At 31.6% G+C, this 21,445-nt stretch overlaps 3 protein-coding genes and 1 pseudogene across 3 annotated transcripts; 3 read left to right on the top strand and 1 right to left on the bottom strand.

Moving 5' to 3' along the window:
* The first annotated feature begins 367 nt into the window (after positions 1-367).
* On the top strand, positions 368-3,636 carry LOC106356225. Its single transcript, XM_013796016.3, has 5 exons — positions 368-1,144; positions 1,440-1,634; positions 1,713-1,850; positions 1,962-2,072; positions 3,407-3,636. The coding sequence occupies exons 2-4, from the start codon at positions 1,440-1,442 to the stop codon at positions 2,061-2,063; spliced, it is 435 nt and encodes a 144-aa protein (XP_013651470.1). The 5' UTR covers positions 368-1,144; the 3' UTR covers positions 2,064-2,072; positions 3,407-3,636.
* Positions 3,637-4,265: 629 nt separating this feature from the next.
* On the top strand, positions 4,266-7,617 carry LOC125592345 (putative nuclease HARBI1). Its single transcript, XM_048767312.1, has one exon. It carries the CDS (start codon positions 4,306-4,308, stop codon positions 5,572-5,574), a length of 1,269 nt encoding a protein of 422 aa, XP_048623269.1. The 5' UTR covers positions 4,266-4,305; the 3' UTR covers positions 5,575-7,617.
* A 271-nt stretch (positions 7,618-7,888) lies between these two features.
* On the bottom strand, positions 7,889-10,128 carry LOC106408624 (probable N-acetyltransferase HLS1). Its single transcript, XM_048767318.1, has 3 exons — positions 9,670-10,128; positions 9,226-9,401; positions 7,889-9,015 (listed from the first exon to the last, which is right to left on the bottom strand). The coding sequence occupies exons 1-3, from the start codon at positions 9,829-9,831 to the stop codon at positions 8,142-8,144; spliced, it is 1,212 nt and encodes a 403-aa protein (XP_048623275.1). The 5' UTR covers positions 9,832-10,128; the 3' UTR covers positions 7,889-8,141.
* A 2,562-nt stretch (positions 10,129-12,690) lies between these two features.
* LOC106432682 lies at positions 12,691-19,702 on the top strand (annotated as a pseudogene).
* Positions 19,703-21,445: the final 1,743 nt, after the last annotated feature.

Below are 21,445 nucleotides of genomic sequence, written 5' to 3'. Positions count from 1 at the left end.
TACTCCTCTTCATCCTAAAATATATATTAGTTTATAAATATAAATAGAAAATAAAATTGAGATATTATTTTAAATTTGAATATTTTTAAACTAATCAATGGTAGTAATAAAAACTTAAAAAGTTATGTAAATGATTTATTAGATTTATTTATTTAAATTAATTGGTGATTGAAATACAACAAAATCATTTATTCTATTATTTTATTGTTTTTATATTATTAAATATTAGTAAAAAATTTAAGATGAAATATATTTACAATTTTTTTGTAGCAAAATAGAAATAAAATTGTAGAAAAATAATATGATAAATAAAAATAAATTGTTGGAAGCAAAAATTGATTACATGAAAAAGCAAAAAAAAAAAAAATTAATAAAGAAGCCCAACGCATGAAAGAAGGGGAAAAAAATGAGTCCCATAAGAAAAGATAAATAAATAATAAAAAAAGAAAAGAAAATAAAAAGGTATCGATGGAAGCAAAATAAGAGAGGAGCAGTGAGAATTAGATAGGGGTAATGAGATAAACTTTTGGCCAATAAGGGCATATGGAGTTAAACTCCTAGTATTTTTCTTGTTTTAAAATTTTCAATTATGATTTGTTCATTAATATTCTTGTTTTTTAACAACTTGAAAAGACCAAAACAAGTTATGTTTGCAAGTCTTCCTACTAAGAAAAGAATTGGTTTCGGAGATTGTGCACTTCTGTCTTTGCTTTGGAATAGCATCAGTACAGTAGTCTCTCGAGACTTCAAATAAAAACGTGACTACGGCCCAAACCAAAGTCCACGAGTTTTGATAACTGCACATAACATAAGACCATGCGCATCGGGGTATTTAGTGAGGTTCACGGGCTCGAGTTCTAAGGCCCGGGTGATTAAAATGAAATATAAAATGGGTTTGTTTCGATGAAGCGGGCCTTGCGCTTGATCCGGTATCAAGCGGTTTTAGCCACGTGTCAGTTGTTTACTTGATGAAAGATTTCGCGTAGAGGGGGAGGAAAGAAGGGTTTCCCCGTGTCTCTCCTCATTTTCTCTTCTCGGAAAAAAAACCAGGGTTTGTGTGTGAGAGGCGATTTTACGAGCGACGCCGAGTCTCTGAGTTGTTTGTGTGTGAATCGACGACAGACTGTCTTCTCGACGACCTGAGGTTAGTATCGAGTAGATTGACGGTTTAATTTGGTCGATTTTGCTCGAAATCGTTTTCGCACATTTCAAATCAATTTGGGGTTTTCGTTTTTGGGATGAAAATCGATAGAGGGTTTTCTATTAATTGATGTAAATCGGCATGCTCGTTTCATTTAGGGTTAGTTTCTATGAGATTTCAAATCGATAGAGGGGTTTGGAGTTAGGGTTCAAAATTGATTCGGTTTTGCGTTTGATAGTTCTAAATTTATTATATTGTTTGGATTTTAATGTTCAAATTCATTCGATTTGTTTTATAGATGGATCCCGCAGCAGAGAGAAGTCATTCAAAGAAGCAAAAGGACTACGTCAACATGCTATCATACACTTGCGATTCTGAATATGGCATTCCGAGAAGGTGTGCCTGTGGTGGGAGAATCATAGACGAGGTTCGAGTGAAGCAGGAGTACGATACTCAACCCGGGAAGCGGTTCTTCACCTGTGCCAACTACGAGGTAAGACACTGATGACCATTTCGATTCATTTATGTTTTTAGAAAATGGTTTTCTGATATTTTTTTGTTTATAAACAAGGCTGATGGGTTTCACTACCGTCAGCCTTGGGTGATTGGTGTCCAGGAGCAGATCGAAAGCTTGACTAAGCGTCTGGAGGAGGCTGAGCAGCTGTTGAATTTGATTCCGAGTCTCAAAAACCAGATTGAGACACTGGAGGTTAGTCACAAAGTTGTCAACTATTTTATTTATTTTTCTGTACGTTTATCTCTACATTTTGCTCTACTGTTATTAATTTTAATAACTTATAATTGTTGTTTCCATGTATAGGCACAGGCTAGCGGGCTCACTCGGCAGGTTGATCGCCTAACTGCGGAGGTTTATAACTTGACGGTGCAAGTAGCTGACCTGGAGAAGCTCTGCTTCGAGTAACAAGCGAAGGTAAACACTCAATCTCAACTGAAATAGAAGTGAATGAACTGAACTAGCTAGACAACAACTCGTATTGAACTGAACTGAACTAGCTAGACTACAACTCGTATTGAACTGAACTGAACTAGCTAGACTACAACTCGTATTGAACTGAACTGAACTAGCTATACTACAACTCGTATTGAACTGAACTGAACTAGCTAGACTACAATTCATTAATAAGTGTACGTTTGTTGGTTGAAGTTTTAAATATTGTGTAGTTTTGAAGTGATTTGATGTGTAATGAATGCAAAGTAGTTCTGTAAATAAGTTGTTGTGTTAATTAAGTTTTGTTGTTGTCTAATTAACTGCAGTGGTTGTTGTGTAATAAACCAATGCGAAAGTAGTTTAAAACATAGGAATTCCACTTCTAAAAACACAAACAATCAAAGCTTAAAAATCACACAAACCTCTAAACACCAAACCAAAATCACACAAACCTCTAAACACAATGGACCCTTCTTCCCGTAACTCTCACGGGTTTGTTAACTTGTTAGCTTCGCAGAGCAGTCCACCAATAGACATAGACTCTGCTGAAGCACATGTTACCTCTCCCGGGTTAGTTAAACCAGCGGAAAGGAAAAGGTGGTCAACCAAAGAGGACATTGTGCTGATCAGTGCTTGGTTGAACACCAGCAAGGATCCCATAGTGAGCAATGAACAGAAGCTAGGATCGTTTTGGAAGAGGATAGAAGAGTATTTCAATTCAAGTCCTCACCTCGTTGGCTCCCTTCCAAGAGAGTGGAGTCAATGTAAGCAGAGGTGGGGAAGGGTGAATGCGGAGGTCTGCAAGTTTGTGGGATGCCATGAAAGCGCGTTGAAGGAGCAGGCGAGTGGGCAAACAGAGAATGATGTCATGAAGCTTGCTCATGACATCTTCTTCAATGACTATAATGTCAAGTTCTGTCTTGAACATTGCTGGAGGGAACTTAGGTTCGATCAGAAATGGAGATCACACTGTCAGCCGAAGGAGAAAAGGAAGGAAAGTGGTCCGGAGGTGGTGAGTGCTGAGGAAGAGGTTAGGCCTCCGGGTGTCAAGGCCAGCAAAGCTGCCAAACGCAAGAAGCCGAACGAGGCAGCTTATGACCAGATACAGATCATTCTAGCTCAGAAAAACACCCTTTCCAATAAAAAAATCCTAGATCGTCTCTTAGCCAAAAACATTGAAACACTATCTGATCATGAAGTGGCGCTTAAGAATAAGCTTATCTCTGAAATGCTTTGATTTGGTTAGTGTAATAGCTGCTTAAGAATAAGCCTATCTCTTGTTTTGCTTACTCATTGTGTTCTATTTTGTTTTGCAGGTCACGGGTTGGAAGGGCAGGGTGTTGCAGGTCACGGGTCTGAAGGTTGCAGGTGAGGGTCAAGGATGTAGGACTTTATGTCAGTTTTTAATCACGGATGTAAAATAGGATGTACTATGTGTAGGACTTGTCTTTTGCTGTTGATTCGCTGATGTAAAATATGTTGATTCACGGATGTTTTAAACTCTGCCTTCTCTATATAAACTATGTCTTTCAGTTTGGTTTAAAAATGTGTCTCATTTCTCTTCTCCATGTGTGTCTTTTATTCTTACAACTGAGCAAAGCACACAAAGAATCTGTCTCATTTCTCTTCTCCAGTCTCTTCTCTACTCTAGTCACTTCTCTTCTCTTGTCTCTCACTTCTCTTCTCCAGTCTCTTCTCTACTCTAGTCTCTTCTCTTCTCTTGTCTCTCTATTCTCTTCTCATCGCAACAAACTGTGAGGTAAAGGGAAGTGAACGTGGTGATCGTGGTGCTCAACCACTACTAGAGTAAGAGAATTCAACAACAAACAACAGCTCCAAATCAAGGTAAGTGTGATAATGCAACAAGAATGTAGATTATAAAAAAAATCTAATATAATGTGAAAAAGAATGTAGATTATGAAAATGATGATATAATAATGAAAAAAATATAGCTTATGCAAAATATGATAGAGTAATGAAATAAAAATAGAATTTAAAAAAAAATCTAATATAATGTGAAAAAGAATGTAGATTATGAAAATGATGATATAATAATGAAAAAAATATAGCTTATGCAAAATATGATAGAGTAATGAAATAAAAATAGAATTTAAAAAAAATCTAATATAATGTGAAAAAGAATGTAGATTATGAAAATGATGATAGTTACAAATCCCCTTTTGCCATTTTTGTCATTTTAGGATAAAAAACAAAAATGTCTTCCTCATCAAGTGATGAAGTTGATGAAGCTTTAGAAGAAATGGTTGACCAAGTAGTTGATAATTTCATCGACTCAGTGATTCATGCTCACCCCAACAAGCACAAAAGACGGGCTTATATCGAAAGAGATCGGGAACAAGGACACAATCGGCTATGGAACGATTATTTCAAGGAAAATCCTACATATCCACCGGAAATGTTTAGGAGGCGTTTTCGAATGAACAAGCCTTTGTTCCTCCACATTGTCGAACGTGTAAGTAATGAAGTTCCATACTTTCAGCAAAGACGGGATGCTTGCGGAAGGAATGGGCTATCTGCACTTCAAAAGTGTACCGCAGCTATACGTATGCTGGCATATGGTCAATCGGGAGATACATATGACGAATATCTCCGACTTGGTGACAGTACATCACGTTTGTGTTTGGCAAATTTCACTGATGCAATAATAGAATTGTTTGGAAATGAGTATCTACGAAAACCTACAGCCGAGGATCTTCAACGCTTACTCGATGTTGGAGAGGTACGGGGGTTTCCGGGGATGATAGGCAGCATCGACTGCATGCATTGGGAGTGGAAAAACTGTCCAACGGCTTGGAAAGGTCAGTTCACACGGGGTTCAGGAAAGCCGACAATTGTCTTAGAAGCCGTGGCATCACAAGATCTTTGGATATGGCACGCATTTTTCGGCTTACCAGGTACACTCAACGATATCAATGTTCTCGATCGGTCACCGGTTTTTGATGACATCTTACATGGTCGAGCACCTAAAGTTAAGTTCAAGGTCAACAACCACACTTATCGTATGGCCTACTATCTTACTGACGGAATTTATCCAAACTGGTCAACATTTATCCAATCCATCCCACTTCCTCAAGGTCCTAAAGCCGAGAAATTTGCACAAAAGCAAGAATCCGCCAGAAAAGATGTCGAACGGGCTTTTGGAGTATTGCAGTCGAGGTTTGCAATTGTTAAAAACCCAGCTCTACAATGGGACAAGGAAAAGATAGGAAAGATAATGAGAACTTGTGTCATATTGCACAATATGATTGTAGAGAACGAACGACACGGATACGCTCAAATAAATACTTCTGAGTTCGAATCAGGAGAGTCAAGCAGAAGTTCAAAGGTGACAACCAGAGAAAGTATTCATGCCGGTGATATGTTAGCCATGCGCAGAGAAGTCCGAGATCAAGAGAAGCATGCTCGTTTGAAAGCTGATTTAATGGAAAATATTTGGCAAAAGTTTGGTGATGAAGATGAATAAACTTTGTTTGTTTTTCTATTTCTCAATTTATGTAATCTAATCTTTTAATGTATTGAATAAATAGTTTTCAAAAATTTAATAATATTTTAAATATTTTATTCTTGTTTTCTGGATAATTTGAATATTAAAAAAAAATATATATATTATTATTTTATTGTTATGAACTCATACTTCAGGTTCACCAATGCAGAAAAAAACAATTACAGGTTCATAACTATTCATGGACCCACAAAAAAATATTAAAATAAACTTGTGAACCCCAAAGAGGGGTTCACCAATGCTCATGCTCTAATGTTGTACATGATGTTTGTCTTATATCGCGCAAGAGCTTCTGCATAGATTTTGATCCTAAAAACTATCAACGAACAGTATTTATTAGCTTATACACAGGTTTTGTTATCCTACAAATTTATATATAAACTAGTTTAATACATGAGTGTAAAAACTAAAAAATCTATAGTTTTTTGTGAATTTTTCTCTCCTCTGGATGTTTATATCCTAGTGGATTTGTAGCCCACGTCACGTCTATATATGATGATATAATCCCCAGATTGTTGCATTATTTTTCTTTTTGCAACTGGTGCTTATCCTACGTGCATATATTTGCTTTAAGATCCGTAAGCACTAGGATTCACATGATCATCTACTTCAGAACTCCGTGAAGACTTTAACACCCCCTCTCCTTCCTCTTTTTTTCTAGTAGCTACAAAGTCTAAAAAGAAACACGAGTTTGGTCTCTAATTTTCAAAATTTTAATCCAGGATGGTTTCAATAGTTTGTGTATATAATGAAGATATATTGGAGAGCAAGATGTGTATCTTGCGAACCAACTGTTATGGACCATTGAAGTTCGATTACAAAGTGAAATCCATAAAATCCAAACCGAAAAATATTATATAAATTTTCTTATGATAAGGATTAACATTTAGATATATATATCATAAGATTTAGATAAGTTCTATTCCTAGTTGAAATAGGTCTCTAAGTCTTGTGTATATAATAACATAGCACTTCTATAGATGATCAACTTGTAATTTATTTGTTGTGTTTATATTTATCGGTCAACAATTGGCAAAACTATGATCATCGAGACTGTACTTAATTACTAATTAGGAAAAAGAACATAGCTAATCTGCATGCATGGCTACATGTCCTACTAAAACCAGGTCAAATAGGTACCGTTTAACCATCAAAACACCCTTACAAATACTGCCAAGAAATGCAAAATGTAGTAAGCTCACAACAGCTAAAAACCAAACCTCCAGTCAACATACGCATGTAAGTGACAATCTTTTATAACTGAAATATACTCCACAAACACAAAGTAGTAGTTACCTCCACATGTCTTATAATGCGATGAACAAGACCTTATAATGTAAACTTTCACTGACTCGATCGGTGCTCACAACTCGACAATATCTCTTTTGGACAATGACACGTTCACAAACCCGATTCAAAGGTTTCAATCATGCTACTGCAAACCAACAAAAGAAACATATAAATCTATCAGTTTAACATCTTTTTGGGACCATTAAATGGAGAAAAAGCGTGGTCCATGACATTGATATTCATGTCATTTACACGTAAGACTGGCGATATCAAAAGGTGGTTTTATTCTTCAGTATCCATCAATGATCAATATCGAATTAGCAAAGTACTAAGAACCAAAATCCCACCTAAAAAGAACAACTAAACTAATATACACCATCGTATTAGATTAAATGGGATTTCGCTAGTGGGTATCCTGTACATACGTATTCTCCTACAACTGTTACTTTGTCTGCAAGATTATCATCATCTTACTTGGACATGATTACTTCACTCTACATGACTACATATCAATGCGTTCATCAGGTGTAGAATTACAAAATATGATATTATTGAATTGTTATTAATAAATGACATGTATTTGTGTATACACACTAGAGATTACCTATCTCAACTAAAAAGTTATCCAGATCTATTAATCATTACCAGAATAGAACAGGAGTTGCATAATATTTTTATTTAAGTTTCAAAAATTTCATGGTTTTGCCTTCATAAACTTTAATGGTATTATAATAGCTAATCGGTATGATATGTTTAATATCATACCGACAACAAATTATAGTTTAAACTAGCTAGTAAGTATTTTCATTAAAGTTTATGAAGCCAAAACCATGCAATACCGACTAGCTAGTCGGTACTATAATAGCTAATTGGTATGTTTATGAAGTTGTTATAATAACTTCATAAACATATTGCTATTTAAATTATTTTTAACATTAGATTTATCAGTATAACTAAAAGGAAAAACAACAGGTCGACATTTTAATTTGGCCACAGATAAAGTATATTAAGAAAAGCTAGATCCATTTACAAGACAAGAAGACACAAACCCAAAAGCATGAGATATTGCCTCTTACCACTAATTTAAACCCCACAAACAAACAAAAAGATGATTACCTAGGAAATAAAGAAGACTAATTCTAAAACCCAAAAGACCCTTGAAAGGTTTTCTAAGAGTTTACAACGACACCCCGTAATATGAAATGTTTAGTGTTATGACTATACTATCAAAGAGATGATTAAAATTCTCTGGGGTCCACAAAAATGGAGGAACCAGGTGATGATTTAGTCCAGTCACCGATTGCACCATCACTATAGTCTTCCCCAAGCCGTTTTATACACCACAGATCCTCATCGCACGACAACACTTTCCAGTGCGGTATTCCTTGCCGCAACGGCTCTTCTCCTGCCACTTCCGTCGCCAAAACGCCGCAACCACCATCCTTAGCCAGGTTATGCGCGTGACCACATAATGACTTCACCATCTTCGCCGCTTGTGGGCCTTCTCCACCAATCCCATACATAAAGTGAAGCCCAAACGGTTTAAAAACCGACGGAATCGAAGGGAGTTTCAGAAACGGCAGGGTTTTATCAACCACACGCGTCGTTTTAGCCACTACGCGTTTCAGTCGCGACGCGCCACGAACCTCCAGCCGAAACGAGTCTTTGCAGTTCCAAACGCTCAACACGGCCCATGACTCGGGCGGGTACTCCAGGAACTTAGCCGAACCGGGCCATGATCCTGAACCAGACCCGTAACAGCTGCTACGTGGCACCGCCACGAAAGTCCCGAGAGAGAGTTCGTTATTCAGTACCGAATCGATATCCCGCGGGAAAAACTCTATTGTGCTGAACCGGAGTCGGTACAGCGACTCTGCATCAACCGGGTCCAATTTAATGACGGTTACACGACGCGAGACGTTGACTCTGTGGGCGTAAACCGGGTTGACCAAGATAGACGGTTTACGAAACTCGGAGTAACCGCATTTACCGGTGAATAGATTAACGGAAGCTTCATTGTCGTTTTCAGTTGCTATATACGAATATTCGGCGCCGTTTTGCCTAAACCATTCTTCCATCATCTTCACGAGCTTAACCCCTATCCCTTGCCTCCTGCGAAACAAAATCAAGGAGTACGTGACTAAATTTTCAATTATATAAAAATTACAACATAAAATATCATCCCAAAAAAAAAAACACATCATTACACAAGCACCAGCTAGTCGGTCGTCAGAACAAAATAGTAAACGATTAGTTTTTAGTTTCCTTCTTTAATCAAAATCTTTTATGGTTACGCGATTAGTGGGAGTAACGGAACGTTACCTGTGAGAAGGAGAGACACGGAGGCCCAAAACGTAGGCGAGTTTAGTGTAAAGAGGTTTAACGGTGTCGTTTTGGGATTTATGATTTAAATCGAGTTTTATGCCACATGTAACGGTTTTGATGCAACCTCTAATCATGCCCACTATCTCCTTCTTCTCCGTACCCATCTCAGCCACCTGTTACAACCATATTAAACTTAACCTATATTAATAAATTGAAAAGATACAAACGTTTTGGTTAGCAACTTGATATACTTGGTTCAGAAAATATAAATGATTCGAGTCTTTTGATCTTATCAAGAGTCAGAAAAAAAAAATATAGTATAAACTGTATTTATGGAAATGGGTTTTTAGATCAACCAAAGGTTGTGAAGTTGGATGTCCTTATCAAAAACATCTGATACTTGAGTTGCAGAAAACATAGTTGTTTGATTAGTAATATTACCAACATAAGGAAAGAAGGTGAATGTCGGATCCTACAAAGCGGGTCACCCAAAAGGTCGGTGAAGAGAGAAAGCTTGCCGCTTGGTCCGACCTCGCAACGTCGCTCCACAGCCTCCACATCGGCTAAGTCTCTGCTCGAGTCGTATTCTCTAACCACTATCATATTTCTTTTATATGGAGAGCGGATAGAAGAGGCAAAGAGAAGAAGAGAGAGTTAAGAGGAAGAGTGAAGTAGACAAGGGTCTTATATAGAAAGTAGTGAGGGAAGATTATTCGAGAGGAAAGAGAAGCATTTATAGGAGCTATATGTATAACGTGAGATATAAGTAATGAACAGAGAAGCTATGAAAGTTTATAGGATTTGGGTTTAAAAGGAAAGAGAAATAGACTTTATTATTTATGATGAGTTTTAAAAGTTTGAGAAGGCGAGTAGTTCATGATTGAAGTGGTTTAAAGTTCTTCTCGATCCTATTTATAGTCTCTACATTATCTATTTTGTTTTACTCTCTTTTTTTTTGCTTTAATAGAAATACTAGTTAGTTCGAAATGGTAGTAAGTAGACCTTAACTGATATTTGAAGAGCTTTTTGTTTATTTATTGGATTAGGGAATTACAAAAACTTTAACCACCCGATTTTTTATAAATCAATTCATAGAATAAAGAAAGTATGACAATATTTTAACGGTTGATGATGCAGCAGATAATTTGATTTATTTTCAACATAACACATCGTATAAAAATTAATCAAAATACGATATGTAATATGTTGAAAATAAATCAAAATAGCAGTATTTAAAAAAAATAGAATATAAGTATGAAATTAAATCTCTCTTAATGTCCTTACTCCTTTCTCTCTATCTCTATTATTAAAATAGAAGTACCAATATAAATTGCCTCATAATTTTCAAAGTTATTTACATTTGAATGTCACTGAAGTAATAAGTTTACCTACTTTTTAGTATTTTTTTTGTCTTTTATAGTTTAATTAATGTATTTTCTTAAAATAAAGTATAACAAATTATGTTTTTTTATTTTAAAAATGTTTCCTATAATTTGGGTAAACAATAAATTATACTTCATCAATGTCAAAAATATAACAAGCTTTTATTATTATGGGGTGGTTATTTTTTATTTTGGTATATTAACTACGTCTAAAAAACATAAAATTGTTATAAAAATATATAATATAAACCACAAAATTTTAAATAATATATTGAATTATTTAATCGTATGAATCAAATATAAAAATAGATAACCATTTTATTTTACATTAAAATTTTGATCCATAAAAAATACATTTGCACGACACGAGTTATATTTTTAAAATAGGGTTGTCACAGTTAACGGATCAAAAAATAAAATTATTCATTATAAATTCTAAAATGATTGTGTTTAGAACTATATTAAATAATTATTTAATATATATATATATATATATAAATTTTAAAAACATATATTACCATTTATAAAAGATAACTTTTTTTTTTGCAAACCAAAAATGAATACCCGGGTGGATGTGCGAGTCAAGCTCTAGTCTTCTCTATTAAAAGAGAAGTATCATTTTTATCTACCATACAAAAGCCATACTAACCTTATTAGGTCCATTTCATTAATTGCATTTATTTAATATTAATCTATTCAATATATAAAGATATTAATAATAAATCAATTTTAACTGTAAAATTAAATTTTATTTTTAGTTACAACAAAATGTTGAGAAAAAAATCTTACAAAATCTTTCTAAAAATTTAAAATATTTTATTTAAATAAATAATATTTATTAATTTCGTAATTAATAATATATACTATTATATATTAATTTAAATAAAATTTTATTATAAAAAAAGGAAAGAAAATAAAAGTGTATGCTATTTTTCAAATTTTATAATCATATTCTATATCTTCTTTATTAAAAGAAATACCATAAAATTTTATACTAGGTCTATTTCATCAATTACATCTATTTGACTATTTAAGTTAATCTATTTAATATATAAAATTTCTAAAAAATCTTATAAATTATATAAATATTAATAAATAAATTTTAACTGTAAATTTAAATTTTATTTTTAGTTATAACAAAATATGTTGAAAAAACTTAACAAAATCTTAGTAAAATTTTAAAATATTTTTAAATTAATGCACGAGATTGATTTCATAATTAATACTATAGTATTATTTATAATGTATTTACTTATAAAATCCCACAATATACTATAATAAATAACAAAGAAATATAAATTATGCTAAGAAAATATCAGTTTTATAATATAACTAAATATAATTTTAAAATGAATTGTATTCAGTCTGTAAAAATTAGAAAAAAATGAAAGAGATTCTCAATTTTTTATTTCATACTATGAATTTATTTTACCAAACTCGGAAATATATTAATACTAGGATCGGTCCGCCCTACGGGCGGGATATTAGTTAATTTGATATTCACTAAATGCTCGAGTTAAAATTTGTTTTAAGATTCAAGGATTTGGCTGTTTGTTATGTGTTACTTATTAGTATGCGGTGGTATAGTTGTTTTTCGATTATTTTTGCTTTGGTATTGTAACAAATTAACTAATTGTCCAACTCAAAATTATAGATGTACAAATGTGGATTTGTGATAAAGTTTGATGACAATACTGTTTTTTTTTTAATTCTTATTCATAGTAGAGTGTGCATGTGTCAGAAAGAGGCATATATCAACTTTTATATTTTTGCGTATGGATTTTAAATATATATTATTTTGTATAATGCATACTTGCTCTACAATATTTGCTTGTAGACTAAAAAAACTGTTTTCTATATTTTTAAAAGAGAAAATATTTAGTCTAGAATATAACATGGACATATGTATTGACTATATATAGAAGTTGGGTGTTATTTTAAAATGACATATGTACAGAGATTTTTCAACCATTACTTCACTGGCACAAAACATTTATAACTGCAAATACCTTCTTTTAAAAGCAAAACTAATAAAAGCGTGTACAACAAATGTATTTTGATATATATTATATGCATCAAGTTATAAAAGTTGAAAACATTGCAAAACTGTTTGGAGCAAAGTTTTTAACTTCACGATCTTCATCTTGACGTCAGTTCAGTGCCGGCCCTGGCCACAAGCAGAAGAAGCATGGACTTCAGCCAACACGATAATAAGTATTTTCGCGGCTACATATTTATAAAAAGTGACTCTAGCCTAGCGGTTCTAAGAGATATTATCAGTACTGGAGGTGCTGGGTTCAATTACCCCTGACAGTTTTTTGTTTTATTTTGGCCTCAAATACAAAATGGGACACGTGTCACTCCCATAACGCACGACTTGATGACGTGGCATCACAGGAGGGAGGCGAACATATTTTTATATATATAGATAGATATAATAACAATTAATAATAAAGTAAAATATATAAAACAAATCATTATACATTAATAATATTGAATAAGAAACATAATCAATAACATTATAGATTTACATAATATATAACACTAAAATGTAAATATCTTTTAAATTTTTGCGATGGTATCTATTATATATTTATAAAATGATCCGTGCGGGTGAAAAATCTAGCGAAGGTTAAAATAGCAGTATTTTGAAAAATAGTGGGATTTTAATGTGTTAATGATGAGTAGAGAGATTAATGGTGATTAAGACGAGCATTGATGTAGAAAACTTGCCCAAAAGGAGAAGTTGTAAGTGGGAGTGAGAGGTGGAAATGGCGGCTATGTCTGCGTTACCTCATTATGGTTTCTCTTTCTTTGCCCATAAACTCACATATTAACTTCCACATCATCAGCCCGATGCATTGCACCATCCGCCCAAGTAATCATTTGCTCTCAACCCCATCTATACAAATTATCTCATTATCTTTTTTCCTCATTCTCTGTTTCATCCCCTTGCAATTATCTACTTTTGTAAATAGTCCATCTTTTGCTAACTAATTGTAATACTTCCTTAGAGCATCTCTAATGGAAGTATCTATACAATTGAGATTCTAAAAATGTATATGTGGGTATGTATATATTAATATTAATATTTAACTGTAATATTATTAATTTTATGAGAAATCCAACCCAAAATTTCTTCAAACTAATGTTTTTAAAAATTTTGGATTGAATTTTTTTTACAAAATTAATAACCCCACACTAGTATTAATGTATACATACATATATATTTTTAGAATCTCAATGATAAGATTCTCTATCGAAGATGTTCTTAGAATTCAAATATCGTAAATCAATGAATATAAAAGAAAATAAGAGTATTTATTCATGATTAGTTATATGATGATTTAAAATAAAAATGTGTTGACCTAAAAGCCGGAATGATTTTACTTTTAGTTAGTTTTAAAATACTTTAAAATAATTCTGAAAACATCTTACTAGTAAAGACACACAATGTTCATAAGAAAATTATAAACTTTTTCAAAATTATTTCCAATGGTTTATTCTATTTTTTTTTTTTAAACATAGCTGTATAATGAAGTTTGATTCTACTGCAATAATATTCAATTTTACAGTAAAAATAAAGTGATAAATAATAAATAAATAAATTATTTTATTTATAGAATAAATTTATTTTGTTTAGTTTGTTATAGAATGAACATAGAGTGTCACTGGAATATTTTTTATTTCAAATTTTATTTTAAAACGAAAAATAGAATAAAACTAGAGATGCTCTAAAATACAAACAAAATGTTACATACTAAAAAGAAGCGAAGGAATCCATTTAGAGGAAAATAACAAAATCCCAAAAGTCATATCTATTGTATTTCTTAAGATTAGTATATCTAATTATATAAAAAAATGTTGGAGTCTCTCCTGCTGAGGACACGTCACTAAGTCGTGCAAGGAGGAATCAACACGTGCCCCTCTTTTTTTAAACGTCGCGTTTCATTTAATCTTGCGCTAACATTTGTGGGCTTCGTACCTGAGCTTTATGATTACACAGCGTTCGAGTCCGAAAGTGACCTAACGCTTATCGTCTTCCTCGGTCACAACGAGTCTAGGGTTCATACTCCTCTTCCATCGCCGACATCAACAATGGAGACTCGAGAAATTGTGCCAGGAATGTAAACGCTGTGGGGAGCTTGCGGGTTTATACATGTGTTCGTCGGTGCTCTAACACCGGCTTCTAAGGTTCTGGAGTCCCATCATGTGAAGAAAGTCAGTGTCTTGTGGGGTTACCAAGCTGTCCGTCGGCGAGCAGGTGAGGCCAGCGACCATTCCGATTACCCGGAGCAACCACAACTTCAAGCTTTCTGCTATACTATGTCCGTACGTTTCTGGGTATTCTCAAACTTTGAATATCAATTTTTTTGTTTCATTCGAACTAAGGTTATGATTTGATCCTGTGTTTAGATCGGCTACCTAGAATAGCGTGGTTTTACAAGAGGTGTGACTATCGCATTATTATTGATTTTCATTTGATGATTATATAGAACCTGTGTTGAATCGAATTGAGGCAAATTGATTATACCGAATCTGGGTTTAATTCAATTGATTCAATTTCGTAGGTTGGTTGAATCAAATTAATGCAAAGATTTTCATCTCTATAATGTTCTGAAACGACAACCTTTAAAAAAAAACATTCTTATGTTACTGTCAGAATATAATTTTTTTGTTTGTTTAACAGATTTGAGAAGAAGAAGAAGAAAGGAACAACAATGAACTCTGAGCAAAACAACAGCACAAGCTTCCCACCAACTGAGCCAGAACTCTGCGACAATAGATGCGGTTTTTTTGTGTCTTCCAACATGAACCTCTGTTCCAGATGCTACAGAATTCTCCGAGCCGAGGAAGATCTAACCGCTGTAGCAAAATCTGCTGTCAAGAACTCACTTATCACACCAGAGTAAAAACAGCCTCTTGAAACCGAACCAGCCTCTGTTGTTGTAACAGCTGAGCCGTCATCAGCTCCTATAGCCACGGGACAGGAGGAGGCAGAGCCGTCGAAACCTGCACGGACTAACAGGTGTTTCAGCTGTAACAAGAAGGCTGGGGTTATGGGGTTTAAGTGCAAATTCGGTAGCACGTTCTGCAGAAGCCATAGGTGCCCAGAGAAGCACGAGTGTAGCTTCAATTTCAAAGAAGTTGGACGTGATGTAATCGCAAAGGCCAATCATGTGATCAAGGAGGATAAAGTCGAAAGGATATAAAAAAAAAAAAATTTCTTTTTATAAAGTAATTTGGGGTCTCCATCTTTCGTAAGATCTCTATCTATCAGTTAATTATAATCAATATATTCTTATATTACTATGGTGTTGTTTGTACAAGAGGGAGGAGATACCACATTGACTCTTTTTATATCTGTTGCTACAGATTATTGTTTTTTTTTTGAGAAATGTTACAGATTATTGTTATAATTCTATATATTTATTTGCATATAAGCTCATTAGTGTTAAAAAGCTCTAAACTTCACTATATTGAATAAAAAATGTAAAGCGAATCATTTTATAGATCAAGATTAGAAAATTAAAGAAAATATAACCAAATAGTAATACATAATAGATTAAAAGAGATATGTTAAGTTATTCTAACTAAATAAATGTAAAATATATTTTAAATATTTATGTCATGAATTCTAAGAAAAACTATAAACATAGATCCACAACTATGTAAAATTAAAATATATTGTTATATAGTCGAATAAGAGTACGATATAAAATAATGTAAGAGAATGAATAAAACTAGGTAACTTAAAATTAAACAAATAAATCAATAATTCTACACCATTATAATAAAATCAGAATAAAACTTCAAATAAACAATTTTATTAATCGTAAGGTAAAATTTATACAATTGTAATGGAAATAAAACTGAATAAAGAATAACAATTAATAAAATAATAATTTATACTAATACAGAACAAAATATTTTAAAATAAAAACAAATATTAAACAAATATCAAAAATATCAAAAATATTTATTCTAACTATTTAAATTATTTTTAAATTGTCATCCCGCCCGTAGGGCGGGCCGGCCCTAGTATATTTAAATATAAGGGGCCACTGATGTGAAGGATCATTACTATAATCACAAATTAAGGTGAGACCTTTCGATTTAGTAACTCACAAACCCGAAATATTAACTACATTTGTAATTTCTTTATGTTGCGAACTACATTTGTAGTTGATATCTCTCATTATAAACTTTTATGATAAACCATTCTAATACGACAAATCATCTATGCACAGCTGCCTACACACGTAACACACCACCTAATTAAGTTGTTTATGTGCAGTCTAAACCGCATGATTTTCTGTTTTTGTCTAGTGGTCACAGTAATAATTTACCTAATGCCCGTCGCTTAATCCACTTTCTTGGATATTGAACAGTGAATTCAATAGACATCATGATTATTAACAAAAAGATGAAGAAAATAATGTTACTGGTGTCATTTGGAAGTAGTAAGACTCAGATTACCGCTACTCTTCTCGAATAATATTGTTCAAAAATAGTTCCAGTTGATAATTGTGTATAAGTGGAAACTAGACGACAAACACCACACGCACAAAAATATGTAACCAGACAAACAAACGGCACACTTGACGTGGCCCCTCAAAATATATACAAATATAGTTCACGTTGGTAGGTGATTAATATTGTACTGATTACGACATTGTCGAGCGCTATATATATTTTACAAGAACTAATCAATATTAAAACGAAAATTTCATCATGGCCTTTAATTATATCATATAGCATAGTTGAGCCGTATACATCACAATGGATCAGTATTTAAATTATCAATTACGAACATATAGTGTGATTTAATCAGATCGATTATAATTTAAAACCCCACATTTCCTATGGGTTTTAATTGCGGTCGGTTAACTCCCTAAGTGGAGAATTTTGGACAAAAATACTGAATTTAAAGGTTGATGATGGCAAAGCATATCGAGTATAATAATAATAATAATTAAGTATTTTGATGTTACAAAAAAAAATTAAGTATTTTGTTCGACTTTTTTAATCTTTAAGTAGACAGAAAAAAAACACTTAAAATCATCTCCAATGACTTACTCTATTTTTAACTCTAAAATAGAATAACTTTAAAATAGAGTTTGAGTTTGTTCCAATGGTATTTTATTTTATAGTAGAAAATAGAGTGATGAACAAAAAAATAAGTAAATTAATCTATATTTGGAGTAAACATATTTTCACTCTATTATAGAGTGAGAAATAGAGTACTATTGGAGTATTTTTTACTCTAAACTATATTTTAAAGTGAAAAATAGAATGGAGTTGAAAATGCTCTAAATAGACATAAATAGTGTGGTGATGGTTTAGCTGGCTTTATAAGTGGTCTCGACAAATATATATATTCAAAAAGAGTTTGGCCAAACAAGCAATGGTTCAATCTATAATAGAGTTACTCTATAATAGAGTGAAATATAGAGTAATATAGTTTTTTCACTCTATATTTGAAATAAAATAAAATATTACTCTATATTTCACTCTATTATAGAGTAACTCTATTATAGAATGAACCATTGGAGCAAATTCAACTCTATAATAGAGTTACTCTATTTTAGAGTGAAATATAGAATAAATTTTTGTATACCATTGGAGATGGTCTTAGGGTATCTCCAATCTATACCTATTTTTTTATCTGTAATTCCCATAATAATAGTGTTATTCTATTTTTGTGGAAATTATAGAAAAAAAAATAAGTTGGGGCTAGAAATGGTCTTAGAGCATCTCCAACCACTAAAATCAAAATCACACTATTTTATTGTAATTTCAACACTAAAATCAAGGTCTTCTCCAATCATAACACTAAACTTCACATTAAAACTATTTTATTATATTTATGTATTAAATTTTAGTGGGATGAATAATGTTTTAGTGTAGTGAATAATATCACACCAAATTTGATATCAAATTTTAGTGTTGCACTAAAATGGTGTGATTTTTGCAGTTTTATTGGAGAGGATTTGGTGCAAAAATTATACTAAAATAGTATTTTATAGTTTTATTGAAGATGGCCTTACTAAAGCTAATATAAAGAGAATTTTGCAAACAATTGAAAAGAAGTTATATGAGCTTTATGAAGATCCGAAAATAAAATAATGTATAATGAAGAGCATGTTCTTATTTTGGTGAGCCACTAGATTTTGATCCGCGCTTCGAAAGCGCAGATTTTTCTTTGGATTGTAAACAAATATTATGAATTAGTATTTTAAAATTGTTATGCATTATTATGTTATAAAAGTTATATTATATCGAAGAAACAATTTATTTAAAACTGTATAATTTATGAATTAGTTTATTTATGATTTTATATATATACTCTTATGTAATTCTCTCTTAGATATGAACATTTTACCAGATCCGTGAAACCAAACTGAAAACGATATGGAAATATTGGGTTTGGATCTAGGGCAAAGTACATATTCAATTTTGTTTTTGGACCTGCAAGTTTTCTTTGAATCAATATCCTAACCGAGACCCAACCTAATACCCAAGTACCTGAATATTTTGTGTATATTAGGTATATTCGAGTATTTTAGATATGTTTATGGTATTGCGAATAATTTTTAAGTTTTGCGTTCAGGTTTTCGATTTTAGCTTCGGGTTTTGAGTAAAATTGTAATAAAAATATATATAGGGTATTCGGAAATTTTTTTGGGTATTTTTCGGTTCCTCGGATCAGATTTCATGTAAAATTTTGGATCTTTTCGGTAATTCAATATTTTGGATACTTGTTTGGATTTTTGGGTATGTGTTTCAGTATTTTTTTTGGGTTTTCAGGTACTTCGAGTATTTTTTGGTTCCTCAATACCCAAACTAATTCGGACCTGTTACGTACCTAAAAATTACATGTATTTTACAGGTATTTGAATTATAGATTCAAACCGCTCAGGACCTGAAAAGAACCAATCCAAACCTAAACAAAAAAATTAAATACCTAGTTATGTCCAAATATTTAGGACCCGGAATGAACCTGACCTGCTGACTGAGATCAGACCTACACTCCCTGATTGTATTTTGTTTTTGACCTTACACTCTCTAATTGTATTTTGTATGCATTTTATAAGAGTTACATTTTTTGAGTTAATTATCTTTAAAATGTACTAGATCTTGACCCGCGCTCCCGCGCGGGTGTTGGATTTAACTTGTGTTCAATGTAAATTTATAAACCATTTATTTTATAAAATGTCCATTTATATTTTTATGTTTTGTAAAATATATTTAGAGTAGAATATATTATATTATAATATAGATGTCTGATAATAATTTTTTATCTGTACATAATATTATATTTATAATTTTATAACTTGATGCAATTTGATGTAATTGTAATATTCATATACTAACCTATTGATTTTTTTATTTATTTATTTAAAAATGATTTATTTTTTTACAGTAGGTTTTTATGAATTAATATTAATTTTATGATATTTGGTTTTCTTGAAAATTGTATTGTAGCAGATTAATATATACCATATATTACAGTTTGTGTTTTTTTTTTCAGCAAAAACAATAATAACAATTCATTGTAATTAATTTAATTTTTTGATTTTAAGTGAAGTGGTAGATTTGTAAATAAGAAAGAAATGCAATGGCTAAATGTGTAAATAATAAGAAATATTTAATCTGCTATTCGTGTTTCCAAACAATTCTCATTTTAATCTGTTATCCAAGTTTCCAAACGATAGAATCTGTAAATGAGAAAAAAATACAGTGACTAAATATATAAATAAAAAAATATTTAATCTGCTATCCTTGTTTCCAAACAACTTTCATTTAATCTACTATCTAAGTTTCCAAACAGTACCAAAAGGTACTTCAGTTTTAATAATATAGATTTGAAATATTTTTGGCTAATTTAATAGTATAAATTTGTAAAGTTTTTAATAGTCTTAAAACTTATTTTAAATAACAAATTTTATGATAAATACTTTGTATAAAAAATAATTTAAAATAAAATATATCATTTTTAACATATGGTTTACTTTATTAAATTTGATTTTGTATATTTTGGAATATATAATGTATGATGACATGGTATAGTATGATATATGATATATGTTAATTTTTAAATGAGTTATGAAATCTGTTAAAGTTGATAAAGTTATTGAATTTAAATAGTATATCTGCGGTATATTATTTTTTGGTTAAAATATTTTGTAACAATGTTGCTATATCTTGGTTTTTAAAATAGGATAAAAGTATAAGAATATTTAATTTTTGATTTGTTTCAAATTTAGATACTTTTCAAAGTAAGATATATTCTTAGCAAATATATGAATTAGCTTTTTTCATAATTTAAAACAGAAGTATTGAAAGGATGGCGTGTATTGTTACATAGTTGGTGGATCAAACGACTTATATAATTTATTTATATTGGGTGAAATAAGTCATTTATTAATTATGAGACTAATGAGACATGTTTAGAGAATAATATAATAAAGTATATGTGGTACATTATTTTTGTGTAGCAAATGGTATAGTCATCTTTATATAGCATATATGTCGTATAACTTTGTTCTTGTACAAAATAATGTGGTCTAATAAATAAATGTATTATTAAATGTTTGTTAGAAAAATTTTTGGTTACTTATTGTTAATTAAATATTATGGTAAGATCAAAAATATTGTTAGTCAAAGAAATGATCCAAACAACTTTTTTAAGTAGATTTATTAAAACTCATTCCTTTTCCTTTTTAATAGTATTGATTCTTGTTCGATCTGCCTGTCATTACATCATAAACGTGATTTATGGAAACCAATATTCAATCATTTTGTTTGCTACTGTTTTTTTTCGGCTTTTG

This window comes from Brassica napus, chromosome A3 (assembly GCF_020379485.1).
Source record: "Brassica napus cultivar Da-Ae chromosome A3, Da-Ae, whole genome shotgun sequence".
Classification (NCBI taxonomy): Eukaryota; Viridiplantae; Streptophyta; class Magnoliopsida; order Brassicales; family Brassicaceae; genus Brassica; species Brassica napus.
This window is presented reverse-complemented; position numbering and strand designations above follow the sequence as displayed.

Excerpts from the sequence above, each read along its gene's own strand:
- LOC106356225 (XM_013796016.3), top strand. The coding sequence starts at position 1,440 with ATGGATCCCGCAGCAGAGAGAAGTCATTCAAAGAAGCAAAAGGACTAC. Across the intron at positions 1,635-1,712 it reads TCACCTGTGCCAACTACGAG|GCTGATGGGTTTCACTACCG; the intron begins GTAAGACACTGA and ends TTTATAAACAAG. Across the intron at positions 1,851-1,961 it reads ACCAGATTGAGACACTGGAG|GCACAGGCTAGCGGGCTCAC; the intron begins GTTAGTCACAAA and ends TTCCATGTATAG.
- LOC125592345 (XM_048767312.1), top strand. The coding sequence starts at position 4,306 with ATGTCTTCCTCATCAAGTGATGAAGTTGATGAAGCTTTAGAAGAAATG.
- LOC106408624 (XM_048767318.1), bottom strand. The coding sequence starts at position 9,831 with ATGATAGTGGTTAGAGAATACGACTCGAGCAGAGACTTAGCCGATGTG. Across the intron at positions 9,402-9,669 it reads CACCTTCTTTCCTTATGTTG|GTGGCTGAGATGGGTACGGA; the intron begins GTAATATTACTA and ends TGGTTGTAACAG. Across the intron at positions 9,016-9,225 it reads CGTGTCTCTCCTTCTCACAG|GAGGCAAGGGATAGGGGTTA; the intron begins GTAACGTTCCGT and ends TTTGTTTCGCAG.